The sequence below is a fragment of the Mytilus galloprovincialis genome, chromosome 13 (assembly GCF_965363235.1).
Source record: "Mytilus galloprovincialis chromosome 13, xbMytGall1.hap1.1, whole genome shotgun sequence".
Taxonomy (NCBI): Eukaryota; Metazoa; Mollusca; class Bivalvia; order Mytilida; family Mytilidae; genus Mytilus; species Mytilus galloprovincialis.
In genome coordinates, this window is record NC_134850.1 from 4,085,068 (window position 1) to 4,100,594 (window position 15,527).

Sequence of the window (15,527 nt, forward strand, 5' to 3'; positions counted from 1 at the left end):
TTGCAGGACAATTATTGAAATCTACCCCTTTATTAAAGAAAGGCACCCATTATTTTTTTGGTTTAATTTTGAGGTAAGATTTGGAATGCATATAACCACGGAAATCTAAAATTATGAGTGTTCAGTCTACAGACATTGATATAGAAGCCATTGTCGTTTCAGAATGGGAACATTAGATGCAATGCATCGTGAAGAGAACGTGCCGCGCTACGTTCAGAATCCTTACAAGAACTATTTTACGGGTCTGTTGGTGACCTGTTGCTAGACAAACATTTCTGTCACTATCAAATACACCCCTTTCCAGTGGCAGTCCAAATTCGCACGACCTTCATCCCGGACGGCATGTTTTACAGGACCAACCTAGTGTTTTGTGGATTCGTTCACGTCCTGAATATTCAAGAAATATTTTGCCACTAAAAGCTAAATTCAATCAATCAATCATCTTTTGAAATAATGGCTGATTATACATTTATTTATTATTATAGTATATTCGTTTATAAATCAGTTGTATTCTTTTTCGCTTTAAATTGAAACCAAATATTATAAACATTCAAACAAATTACCTTCTGATTTTTCGTCTTTCAATACAGTTCTCAAATTCCTCAAACTGTTATCAAAACTTTCTCCCCAGAAAAACTTTAAAGGCCTTTCTTCAAATTGTACTGTAAAATTAAAAAAATATTACAGAATTAATTGATTTAAAAACTAAAATAATGCGCATTATAACAATGAAATTAAATGACAAACACTAAAAAAAATGTGTTTCTAAAGAACTTTTTCCATTTGATATATTATACATACAGAGCTTAAAATGCGTATGTAATTAAAAATAACGTTATACGTCTGATGTTATAGTCAAGAAATTTATAAATCATCTACACATGATAATTAGAAAAAGAAATAACATATCAAAATAACGACTACTCACAGCGATGTAAATCATAAGGCGCTGTTTGCATTGAATGAATCACAGCGTTTATGAAACGATCAATATTCATTTTTTATTATTTTTTTAACAATACATAAGCAATGTTTGAAAGGATGAAAGTGCACATTGATAGACATATCGAAAGCAATTGTAAATGGAACGGACGAAATATCGGAGTAAAAATATAAATTGATCAACCATCACAAAATACCGGAAGATGGAAATGTGATTTAAAAAACACTGATGTTTAGATGAAATATCATTGCTCATGAAAGAAACGAAAAAACAACAACAATAAAGCATGAATGTGAAAAAAATACTGTTTGAGAAAAAAACGAATAAACAGATTCAATAGGACACAAACGTGGTTTCCAGTTAAATATATAACAATATACCGACGTATTATATCAGTTATATTAGAAAACATAACTGAACATCGAAAATCTAAACGAAAAAAGTGAAAATAAATATATCAGTTCAAATGTTCCTTAATGTATTGCAACATTCATTGTGTACAAGAACTCCGTGAATGAGCATGCATCTGTTGTATTGTGATTGAAAATATAAAGAAACGAAATTTCTACTAGGTATACACTTAATCCATTTTACAACGTTGACCTTTATAATGCCGTTTTAAAATACAAGTAATAGATCTTTTTTAAATTTAAAATCTATGTGATAAGTTTTTATATTCTTTACCAGGGTAATTGTGAGGTGCTTTCTATTATCCATTAACACTTAATATCAATAATAAGTCTACCACACAGCATGACTGCCAGACATTGGAAACAGTTCTATTTCAGTGTTTAAACGATATAAATTATTCAAAACGACATAAACAAAGGCAAGTAACAAAAACTATTAGAATCAAAACGGAATGTATCGACAAAGTAATAGTTTTCTGCCTTCCCCTAAGTTGTCAACGATTTCAGTTGTTCTCATTCATTTACTGTATTCTTATCAACCTCAATTGATCAAAAATTTAAAAATTATTAAGCAAAATTAACTGAAGGTTAGGCGTTATGAACAATCTATTTCACAGATGACGTCTGATATGTTCCAATTGTCGCAACAACAGTCTCGTCCTTTTTTTTCTTATTTGACCAAACGATGTATACTTTTCACTGTCGGCATCCCAATGGGATCAAACTGTGCCCCTCTAATTGCCGACTTGTTTCTTTATTATTATGAGGCTGACTTCATGCAGGAACTTCTTAGGAAGAAAGATAAGAAGTTAGCAATATCCTTTAACTCTACTTTCCGCTATATAGAAGACGTTCTTTCACTAAACAATTCAAAATTTGGTGACTATGTGGAACGCATCTATCCCATCGAATTGGAGATAAAGGATACTACAGATACAGTTAAGTCGGCTTCATATCTTGACTTACATCTAGAAATTGACAATGAGGGTCGGTTGAAAACAAACCTTTACGACAAAAGAGATGATTTCAGCTTTCCAATTGTGAACTTTCCATTTTTAAGTAGCAACATTCCAGCAGCACCTGCATACGGGGTATATATCTCCCAATTGACACGATATTCCCGTGCTTGCATTTCCTATCATGATTTTCTTGAAAGAGGGTTACTGCTCACAAGGAAGCTATTAAACCAAGAGTTCCAAATGGTGAAGTTGAAATCATCCCTTCGTAAATTTTACGGACGCCATCACGAGTTGGTTGACCGTTATGGAATAACCGTTTCACAAATGATATCGGATATGTTCCTTACGTCGTAACTTCCCTTTCATGAATGTAACCTACCGAATTAGACTATTTACCGGATTTGTAATCACATAAGCAACACGACGGGTGCCACATGTGGAGCAGGATCTGCTTACCCTTCCGGAGCACCTGAGATCATCCCTAGTTTTTGGTGGGGTTCGTGTTGTTTATTCTTTAGTTTTCTATGTTGTGTCATGTGTACTATTGTTTTTCTGTTTGTCTTTTTCATTTTTAGCCATGGCGTTGTCAGTTTGTTTTAGATTTATGAGTTTACTGTCCCTTTGGTATCTTTCGTCCCTCTTTCACTGGATTTATTCTTACACGAGCAACACAACGAATGTTAGCTGTGGAGCAGGATCTGCTTACCCTACCGGAGCACATGACATCACCCTCTGTTTTTTGTGGAGTTGGTGATGCTCATTTTCTATTTTTATATACAGTCCGTCAAAAGTTATAATTGTATATATTGTGTTTTTTATTATTTGTCTTTTCGTCGTTTTTCGGGTTTTTCGAGTCCGTTTGTTATTGACTTGTGAGTCTATATATTTTTTTTATGTTTTTCGTCTCTCTTTAAATAAGAGTGATACACGTCATTTCAGAAATATATATGAGCAGAACATGAGTAATGGATTATGAACATGCAAATATCAGTCGAATAAATACAGAATAACAAAGGATCTCACAAGGACATGTAATTAAATCATGAAAAAACTGTACCCCCGTGGCAATCACACCATATCTTGTGATTATATATATATACTGTCATAAGAGTTGTCTCATCGGCAATCGTACCACATCTTTGTTATATCAGAAAGTATAAACAATTATTAGTTACTGTTATAAAACCGATAAGTTTTAAACATCCTGTAGATATATGTCTTACATTTGATGTATTCTAGCTGTTTTAAAGCGTTCTTGTATTTAATCTGCATCTGCATATCCATACTGCATGTCTTATGACTAATAATCAATTGTTTATAATTTGTCTTCTGGAAGAAGTTCAGATCCATTCTATAACCAATATCACGGAAATTGTCGAAGTAATCGTCAAATTCATCTTTTCCAATGTTTGTGTTGCATCGGTGAGCCAAATGGTTTCTGTAACGACGAATACGTTCTACATCATCTGCAAGTTTTATATCTGCTTTGTCTGGGTTACTTCCCCATCGTTTTGTGGGAGGATTTATCAGCAAAAACTGTCTTAACAACTTATAGATCAATGTAATGTCCATTGAATCATATGAATTGGACGAGTTTGCATCATTTAGGGTAAGTTGCTGATCAGAGGAGAATCCATTTAGGTGCGGCAAGCACAATTGGTACAAATTACTTGCAGACATATTTGAACGGATGATATCTCTGAGGATATTTGGAAAAGTGTCAGTGATAACGCGTGAAACTCTGGAATAACGTTCTATATTTTCACTTTCCTCATCAACTATTTGGATGACTACAAGAATTTAAAAAAAAATGATATCATTATTTTATTACATAATTTTTGTGTAGCCTTTAACAATGTCTTACATAAAATTGCCTTTACGGCCAATTTAGGATTCATTGTCTTGGATATGTGTGGCTCTACGACAGGATGCTAAAAAAACTTTTGGTACTAATCTCAATACCCATCATTTCTTGAATGTCATTATAAGATGGAAATCAGAAAAGCCAAAAAGACGTATTTATTATTTGAATCCTGACATTTTATTCATGTAAGATTACTGTGAAAGTACTTTAATTCGTGGGTACTGATTTTCGCGGTTTGCGCAACATTTACATGTTCATGGATTTCAGTTTAAAAAAAAAATGAAAATAACAAATTTAAGCCTTTAGATTTTTTTTTACCTTGAGTGAATAAAATTGTAAAGTCAACACTGACCCGTGCAAATCGTAGTGATCACACTAATTAACATGATCGAGTGATCAACATATTAAAGACCATGAAAGGCGTTAATTAAGCAACAAACATGTCACCAGCTATTTATAAACGTATCTTGAATAGTAAATTAATTCTTATCAAAAGCAATATCTGAATAAAAGGGATATAATATGAACACTTCAACATAGCATATAGATCAGAACCGTAAATCTGACTTACATCAATAAAAATGTTTGTTTTTAGAATTAAAAGATCAAAAGTAGTACAGTTAAGGGTTTTGAGATTAAATGGGTATGATCCTGCCTGCAGTTGCAGTTATTGGTGCGTTTGCCCTGTGACTATTATTGAAGTATTCTCAGATTTGGTGATATTCAAGATATTCCTTAGATCATTTCAGTCGACGATTCTATATAGGGATCTTTCCATGTCTTGATGTTGACAACGGTTGTTTTATTTCGTTGGACACTTAAATTCGTGGATAAAGTCGTCCACGAAAACCACGAAAATTGGTTCCCCAAGAATAAAAGTACTCCCGCAGTAATTGAAAAAAGGGTTTCATGCAAATCATGTCAAAGATAAAACATTCAATACGTGACGAATAATGACTCAAATTATGATCAAATTGAAGAAACCAAAATTTTTGAAGAATAACTATCACGTTAACTTTCTATAAAAACACATAAAACGTAGTTTTTGTCAAACATCGTCAATATCTAAGGTATGTGTAAATAAATAAAATAACAAAAATACCACTCTTCGAAAATTCAAAACTGAAAGTCTCTTATTAAATGGCAAAATCAAAAGTTCAAACATCAATCGAATGGATAACAACTGTCATATTCCTGACTTTGTGCAGGTATTTTCTTATGTATAAAATGGGTGGTTGAAAACTGGTTTTATAGCTAGGTAAACATCTTATTTGTTTGACAGTCGCATTTAATACCATACCAATTATTGACAACAATATGTGAACAAAACAAACAGAGATAATAGGTTAGACAGTGTTAAAATTCTTAATCGTGGTAATTAGGTTCTGACTTTCATGAATTTCACGAGTTTTGAAACGTTATCAGATTTATAATATAATTTAGTAAAAACGTTCGAGACTAATTCTACTATGTAAACTTTGTAATAAAATTGATGATGAATCTTATTTTTTTATATATTGCAAACTGAACTCAACTTTAAGAGATTGCTTATTTTTAAAGATTTATAATATTAACCCTGATTTTGTATATTATCAACCACTTTTAAAGCTAAAACTACTTTTGAATCAAGAATGTGTGCTTTTGACATAAGTTGGTGCCTTATAAAGCAATCTCTAGAATTGCGAAAATGAGGTCCATGTCCATCAAAGGTTATATGACAATTTATAACTATTTTTTTTTTATGATTACATTTGTAGTTCTTAACTTTCTGTATGTAATATGTTTGTATTTGTGTTTGTTTGACCCATATGCGTGTATTTTGCAAATATATTATTATTATCAACCATACCATTGACTTGCTGCATAAGTGCCAGTTGTTGAAGCATATCAGTTATATCAATATCAGAGTTCTGAATTGTTTGGTACAATTGTATAGAAGTATCTTGACACAGATAATTGTCCACTCTCTTTAGTACATCTCGTGTTCTTTGATGAAACTCTTCGTAATATAGCTCTGATATTTCATCAGAATTTCTACTGATAACGTCATTAGTTGCATTAAGTATTCTCTGAACATCGTCAGCGATTTCAACTTCTGATTCGTGTGGAACATTCCCCCACTTACAGGACGGTTCGCGGAATACATTTTCGTACCGCAATATTTTATAGCATAGTTCGATGGTGAAGTCATCTATATTTGGAAGTTTTTCCATTAAGGATATTTCATTCTCAGTAAAATCAATAGTTATGTGTTTCTGTTGATATTTCCCTTGTAAACCTCTTGGACTAACACATTCTTTTAATATTAGTTGCATGACTTTTGGGTATAGTTTCTTGACAATATTGCCTAGTCTTGCTAGTCTCTCCTTTGATGCAGCAGACATATTAACAGCTGATAGTTGCTGTGTTCCAATTATATGCTAGAAGTATGAAAAATATCAAATCATGTACTTTACAATAGAAAAATGTATGCGGAACTTGAAAGTCCATTTGAGAGGTTAAGACGATACAAATAATTATAAAGAAATATTTTGTTCATTTGTAAAACGTTTCAAAGAATTCAAAAAGAACAAGACGGATCCTTTTGTGGATCATAAAATCGACTTTAAACTACATATATTGAGTAACTATTGCTTGCATTGTAATATTAAGGATATGCTGCCTTTTTTTCTGAATATCAAGGCATCAAATAGTTTACAAACATAATGGTTTGATACATATTTCGTTTTTAAAAATACATTTATGAAATATGATATATATAGATTTAAAAAACATTTTCAAAAGGAAATCGTATTGATGTCAAGTTTATACGTTTATAAGTTTCAGTATCGAAAAAGCTTAATTCAAGTTAGAATAAACGCTCATTAGTTAGCAATTGAGAAAGGTCGAATCAAAAAGAAGTTGATCAGGTACACATTTTATGGACAGTGTAAAAATACCCAGGTTGAAGACGAGATCAATTTTTTGATGGAATACACTACACATAAAAAGGAATCATTATACTATTGAGAACGCATGTATTAATTGTTAAAACTTCCCATCAATTTCAAAGTACTAACAATTAATTTTGTTGATGTCCAGTAAGTTCTGAATAACGGCAACAGTAGTATACCGGTGATCAAAGGTCATTAATCGATTGAGAGAAACCAAATCCGGATTACAAACTAAAACCGAGGGAAACACATTAAGAGCCAATCTGCCAGAAAACCATGCAAAACCGTCAGGAAATGATGAAGATCCTTGGTCAGCTTTCAAATTGGCTTTGCTGGAAGACGGTTGGACGGGATGTTGACATCTTGCTTGACTATAATGTCAATGAATTCCATAAAAGTCCCTGTACTTCAAGCATATTCTAACATGTCTAAGACGAGATGATATAACAACCATAGGAAAATAAACCACTCCTCGTCTTATATAAAACAAGGAGTCCTGTTGGAAATTCTACACCATAGTTTGCATCATGTTTATTCACTAAGTTATGATTATTGTCTGGTAAATTATTGTCATGATTGGCAGATTCTTGCATTGGCAGTAATTATTCTTTTGTTCTTTAGTGCATTCAGATATCTTAAATAGTTTGTAATATATAGATGCATAATGCTGGGATAGCCCAAATAGTCCCCCTAGATTATTAAAGTTGCAAACTTCGCTGTAAACTTTGTCTGCCAAGTCCATCACTGGGAGCTGACATGTTGCCCAAGGGAGATAAGTCAATGGAAGAGCATAAAAGATGTACTCCCTGGTTTCAGCCAATTTATTGATTTTTGCACTTGCAGTACAAAAACGTCTTATTTAAATTTTTAGACACATTTATTTTACTTTTTTAAATGATTTTATTAGCTATTTTATTACAATTGTATTTAGAATTAAATTAAAATCAAAATCAAAATGTGCCAATTTGGGACTAAAATCACCATTCTTCCAAGGCAAAAATTAACATGTAATAGTCATTTGCCAAGCTTAATATTTTAATCTATGATAAAAAATACACCATAATTAAAACTAATATAAGTTGCAAACATATATGGAATGGGTCTTGCAAGTTAGAAGCAAGTAAAAGTCATGTAAATTCATGTATGAAAAATCTAGCCTTTGCGTCCGTGCTCCTGGCAATGTGCCAAATAGTTTAAATTTTCATTTGTATTGACCAGAACATAGTAAAATGAATGGGTTCCAGCTGACATTACTCTAAAAACTCAACTCCCCCATTTAATATGCTTCTGGGTAGTTCTTAAAAGGCATTAAAAGTTGGATTTTTCCTTGGTTTTCGAATGAATTTACATAATTATGCAAATGAGGCTGTTACTAACAATAGATATGATTCTGGCGAAAATTAGGTAGCCATTTATTTTTATTTTATGTGAAGGATTGAGATGATATATAAAAATTTGTCAAGTTGTGATTGTCGATTTGGACGATTTTCTGAATATTGCATGGTTTTCTGGCGGATTGGCTCTTAACTATAAGAGGAAAACAAACAAACAACATGAACACTTAAGTGAACAAAAAACCTCGCTAACATATATAGAAACGAACTGTTTGATAAGAACTGTCATGTTCCTGACTTGGTAAAGGACAGGCTAGCCAAACCTCCCGCTTATAACAATGTTAAACATGCTAATTTGTACGTGACAAGATTTAATAGTATGTGTTCTGAAATGAAATTCGAGGGACTAGTTATACATGTAGTAGTGATGTAGTTTATATATTTTATGTATTACAATTTTTTTTAACGTTTTTAACTTTTTAATGAAATGTGTTCAATGAGCTGACCTTCCAAGCGAAATGTTTGACAATAGTTTCTCTTTGTCTGTTATATTTTTCAAGTTAACAGACAAAAATGAAAACAAAATGGAGAAATTTTTGAAACCATAACATGAACAGAAAAAAAACCACACAAATAAGTCCAGCATGCCTGAAATTGTCCGACGACTCCTTAATGGAGTTATTGCCTTTTTACTAACCATGTTAATTTAAAACAAAAGTGGTTTCAGATGTTTTTTTAAAAACTCTTCAAAGTATACACGCTTGGACCAATATATGATATGAATATGCAAATGAAATAATAAATGACATTACTGTTTGCAAATAACACTTTTACATGTTTAAGGAGATGATAATCATGATGTAACAACTTCTCTTTTGATCGATGACTGAAATATTATCTCCAACAGGACTAACATCACAATTGGAAAAGAGGTGCACCTTTATCATGTTAATCTATAAATCAAATATTTCAGTTCTATAAGCAATTAAGGGCATAAAAGAAAGTAAAGTAAAAAAAAGAACACTAAAAAAACTTTAAAACGGAAAGTCCCTTATCAAATGGCAAAATCCAAATATCACACAACAAACAAAAGAAAAACAACTGTCATAACTTTGACTTAGTACCGGCATTTTTCTTATGTTAAAAAAGTGGATTAAACTTGGTTTTAAAGCTAGGTAAACCTCTCACTTGTAATGACAGTCAAACATTTTTTTCATCATATTGACAACAATATGTGAACAAAACAAACAGACATATTCATGACAATAGGAAAAAATATCATACACAGGAATACAGCAGTCAATATTTGTTATAATCTTAATCACTATAAAAACAACCAACTATGCCAACAAAGAAAACAAAATGGCGTATAGACAAAGCACAAAGGCAAAAATGAAAAACAAGAATACAAAAAATTAACCTAGCACAATACCAAAATGACAGGATGTATAAGTACAGAGTAACAAAAAAAAAAGAAACAACTAGAACCTCCATTTACACATTATTATACATTACTATACACTACAAACTGCAGAGTCTGAATTGACCAGTGTTTGTGCTCGACCAGTCTCGACCAATGCCCGACCAGTCTCGACCTATGCTCGACCAATCTCGACCAATGCTTAACAGTCTCGACTAGTCTCGACCAGGCTTGATCAGTCTCGACTCAGTTTTGACCTGTCTCGACTTTTAATTTAGTCTTGTCTGGTATCCACATACTCTGAATTAGTCCTGACCATACAAGGGAATATTTATAATAGAGTTGCTGCCTTTCCCTTAATAAAAATTTAATTATTTATTTCATTGCATTTGAACATAATTACAATCTAAATAGTGGCTATGCAAAAAATGTTCTAATCAAAATTAACTATGTTTAATATTTTTGAATATTTCAACAATCTAGTTACAAATAGAACATTACAACTTAAATAGTATGATTTATTTAAAATATTTAATATATTTACTTTCCCTGCTATATTTTTGTATTTGTTTATATGAATTGTCTTATAAAAATTAAAAAGATAACCATAAAACAGATATTTAAAATGAAAATAAGTGTGGTGTGATCATTACTTCATGTGTGATTAAATGCAATTTATCATTTCCTTATTTTCCATCAAAGGTCAAATGCCCTGATCAATTACTTGATTTTAATAAGTTGGGAATTTGTCATTTGTTTAGGTAAAAGATTGAAATTATGAATCCTAATCTGATCCTTACGTATCTTTTTACCTATTTCAATGAAACTATCATGAAAAAATCTTATATAATGTTTAATTAATTCAACATTGCTGAACATGATGTGATCTCAGTATGACTATGCATCTCCATTGGTTTATATATGCGAAATACAGTTCGAATACAAGAATTTTAAATTATATAGAGGCTCGTAGGAGCCTGAATCACCAACTCTGCTTTTATTGCATATCTATCAATAAAAAAGAGAGAAACATTACCTACACAATAGTTTTGGGCCTTATTAAAGGGTCTTGCATAGCAAAAAAAAAACAACATTGTGTAGACACCTTTTAATGATCAATACTCCTAAGATTGCTTGTAGTCAACATCAAGTATGTGCAATACAAAAGAAGATGACAAATTCTACAGAGGTCTCAATGTTGACTTCGAAGTTCATTGGCGGTCATTTTGATATAGCAATCGACACCAAAGTTAAAAGGATTAAATATCTTAAATACATATCTGATATCAGGATATTTTTGGTTTTAATCCATGATGCTGTTATCAAATAAATTATCATTGACATTTTGACCAAAATGACCAATTTAGAAGACCTTCTAACAAGACATATCAACAAAAAGTTATACCCTAAAGGGACAGAAACATATTTGCACAGTTCGATTAAATAGTGTTCAGTGGTTCTCATGAAGAAAATCAAAGTATGAAGTTCAAAGATAATGTATGGATTATTCAATGTTGCCATGTCTTTTTTATACTTTCTGATGAAAATATTAAGTGTCATGTACATGTATCATGTTTTCCCTTATGTTCTATTTTAATGTATTATAACAACATAGTGTGTCAGACAAAAATATGTGCTCAAAATAATCATTTGGTAATTTTTTCTAGGGTTTTAGACTCATTTCAGGATGCATAGATTGTTCTCTTCAAAATGACCACAAAAAAGTACAGGGATGAAAATCACTGATTATTTATTCAAAACATTATCATGATTAATGTACACATTTTTGACAATCCCAAAAATGATCCTATATATATATATATATAACTCGTCTAAACATCAACCCAACAATGTTAGATCTGTAAATTTGCTATCGCAAATGTTTTGTTCTTTCCTCGCCGGGATTCGAACCCATGCTACTGAGATATCGTGACACCAAATCGCCTGCACTGTAACCGGCGCGCTAGACCACACGACCACCTGGCCATCATAAAAATGAAGCTTTCGGTGGCCGGGTGTTACCTTTCCACGTGAGTTTTAATATAGCGTCGTACTACAGTACATGATGTATAAGGCATGAAGATGTTATATTTACAGATCAGCTAAACTATCTATAGTAAAGTATCCTACAAATTAATGTAAGATACAGTCACAGAAATAATTATATCTATAAGTACGTCTGAACCAGTGACAACTCTACAACAGATGATTTATACATCGGATCACCAGCAGTGATGGTGATACATGGCTGTGTACATTCTGTATATACAACTCGTCTAAACAACAACCCAACAATGTTAGATCGATAAATTTGCTTTCGCAAATTTGTTGTTCTTCCCTCGCCGGGATTCGAACACCTTTTTGAAAGTACACCAAAATGGAACTAAAACTGTAGGAGATGTAGGTTATACGTCAATAACACAGCAATCAACATAAAGATTTCAACAATACTAGTAGTTATAGGTGTCTACACAATATGTCAAATTCTTAATCATTACTAATTTATCTATATAAAAATTTTCTTGAGGATTAATTTATATATAGTTGGGATCCTGCTAACATATTTAACCCCGCCACATTCTCTATGTATATGTGCCTGTCCCAAGTCAGGAGCCTGTAATTCAGTGGTTGTCGTCTGTTTATGTGTTACATATTTGTTTTTCGTTCACTTTTTGTAAATAGATAGGTTTTCTTGTTTGAATTGATTTACATTGTCATTTCGGGACCTTTCATAGCTGACTATTCGGCATGGGCTTTGCCCAATGTTAAAGGCCGTTTGATAACCTATAGTTGTTAATTTCTGTGTCATTTTGGTATCTTGTGAAGAATTGTTTCAATTTGGCAATTATACCACATCTTTTTTTTATTTTAACAGAAATGATAAAAAAATAAATACATGAAAGTCGAAAAAATATTATATGGTATGTATGACAGAAAAAAAGGGCTTCAGAAAGGTTTTCCTTAAATATCAAATGGTCACTTTTAGATATTTTTTCACTTAACCAGGTCATTTCAGGTAAACTATAGTTTTAAACTCAGTGGCAAATCCAGAACTTTGTGTAAAAAGGGGGGTTGGTTGGTTGGGGGGGGGGGGGTCGCTCCAGTCACACTTCAGTGATTCCCTATATAATCAACAATTTTTTCCAACGAAAAGGGGGGGGGGAGCTTGTCCTCCCAGGATCCGCCTATGAAACTGATCTGGTTCTCGGTTTTAATAATTTTCAAAGTATCAAACAAAGAAAAGTAACGCAAAGCGGGCATAACTCGGGAACAGTTAAAGTGTCGCCAACTAAATTCAAACTTGATCTCTGTTTTGTGGTAATAAGCATTGTGTATATGTTTCATAACATTTGGTTGAGGCAAACTAAAATTAGAAAATGGAAACCAACTTCGTGACCACTAAAAAGTACTAAAGTATCAAACAAAGAAAAGTAACGCAAAATGGGCATAACTCGGGAACAGTTTAAGTGACGCCAACTAAATTGAAATTGATCTCTGTTTTGTGGTAATAAGCATTATGTATATGTTTCATAACATTTGGTTGAGGCAAACTAAAATTAGAAAATGGAAACCAAATTCGTGACAACTAAAGAACTGACGGACATGGGTGAAACTTATGATATGAGACAAATCTTCACAAGAAACGAATTGAAACAGAAATAAATAACCATAAGTCACCATACGGCCTTCAACCATTGTCAACAGTAAGTAAAGCACATACCACATAGTACCATATGAAGGCTTTGTAAACAGAGATCAAACTAGTTGAAAAAAAAATTACTTAAACTAAAAAAGATCATGATTGTTTTTAAAATCAGTAACTGTTGTTATGTTATTTGGCACGTGTCAATCGGTTCGTTGATTTTTTCGTCATATCAAAGAAAACGGGGCACGTGTCTAAATGGTGTATTCCTCCTATTCACACTTTTAAAAATCACTATTCCTTCAATAGATGGTTTGATTAATTATAAATTGGTTTTATAACATTCAAGGTTAATCAAAAATTCACCTAAAATTTACCTGTATTTTTTAATAGAAAATATAGTTGATAAACTGTTCAGTGGCGGATCCAGGGGGAAAAGGAGGGGGGAAGTCCGGGGGTTGGAAACCCCCCTTTTTTTTACGATCAATGCATTTGAATGGGAGCATATAGTTGGACCCCCCCCCCTTTTACTCTGGGTTGGGAACCCCCTCCCCCTTTTTAAAATGTCTGGATCCGCCACTGCTGTTGAAGTATATTACTTTAATAAAAAATTGATACACTGTTTATTTGCAAACTGGTTTTTTTCTTCAAAGCGGACCTTAAAATAAAAAATAAGTCAGATAGACAGAGGTATACGTAATATATGATTTAAAAATCATTGAATTTGTTAATCTAAAATTAGAAATGCAGCATATAATAATGTATCAACACAAACCACTGTTGTCTCCAAAGTATCTGGAGAAAAGCACAAGGAACAGGAATTTAGGTTCCATACTGCTATATGTCACTGTACCGCCTTCAACAATAAGCAAATCCCATACTGCATAGTCAGCTACAAAGGGCCCCGAAATCACAAATGAACAAAAAAATCAATTTGGCAAATATATTTTTTTTATGTAACACAACAACAAATGACAACCACTGTATTACAGGCTCCTGACTTGGGAAATGCACACACATACAGAATGTGGCAAGGTGAAACATGTAAGTGGAATTCCAATCCTCCCTTTAAAACATAAACACAAAGTGGACATGGCCGGCTACTTGTACATACCAACACAAAAAGACACTAAGAACATATCTGAGAGTACTTGCAGTTACTGAAAGCTAATTTAAAGCCAATACAACAAATAAAAAAATAACACAACTAATTAGACTGCATGCTCTTTACTGACTATGAAACAAAATACTGATGGGATCATTACACAATACTGGGACTGAGACTACACATCATCTAAAGGGATGGCAAAGCAAGTCGACGAAACATTCCAGCACCCGCGACCAAACATTTTAAACAAATAAAACTACTGAAACATGAGGAATCTAGGCCTCAACCATGATTCACTATGCAGCATTAATGCCCCACCAAGAAGTAACAACAGTACAGTTTGGCGATGCAGCCACACACCTTATTCACGTTGAATAGATTAATAAACTTGAATAGGCTAATATACGGTGGATTTCTGATGTGTGTGCTACAATGTATGATTTACTTTAGTGTTGTTTACTTGTATTGTTTGTTTCATATTATAATGCTTGCGTGACTTTACTTTTGAATTTGTGTTATAAAAGAAATATTAGATAATTTGCTACATTTCTTTATTTAGATTTTTTTATGCTATATGGTCACGTTTTTGTCTCTTTCACTTATTCAGAATTTCCATTCTCAATTTTATTCCATTTCTTTCATTTTTATTTGAATTAAAAACACAGAATTCAAACATATACAAAAATAACCTATTTCCTATCCAAAAAAACATTGGCCAATTAAAAGTTAATTAAGTATAATCCTTTGTTTGCATAAGTTTTCTTCCTATTCCCACATGAAATTTTAACTTTTCTTGCCAGATTAATAAAAAAAGTGGGAATAGGAGGAATGAACCGTTTAAATAATGTTGAATATCTTATTTATTTATGATTATTTTTCTACAAAATTTGAATTTTTTGCATTAAATATCTAT

The 15,527-nt window shown here is 32.3% G+C and overlaps 1 protein-coding gene across 1 annotated transcript in view; it reads right to left on the reverse strand.

The window, feature by feature from the left end:
* The window catches only part of LOC143057368 (uncharacterized), a gene marked incomplete in the record, with an annotated part of 144,990 nt that overhangs the window by 12,294 nt on the left and 117,169 nt on the right, over positions 1-15,527 (reverse strand). Inside the window, 3 exon segments of the mRNA XM_076230673.1 lie at positions 564-662; positions 3,536-4,102; positions 6,026-6,596. Coding sequence (XP_076086788.1) covers positions 564-662; positions 3,536-4,102; positions 6,026-6,596 — 1,237 coding nt within the window.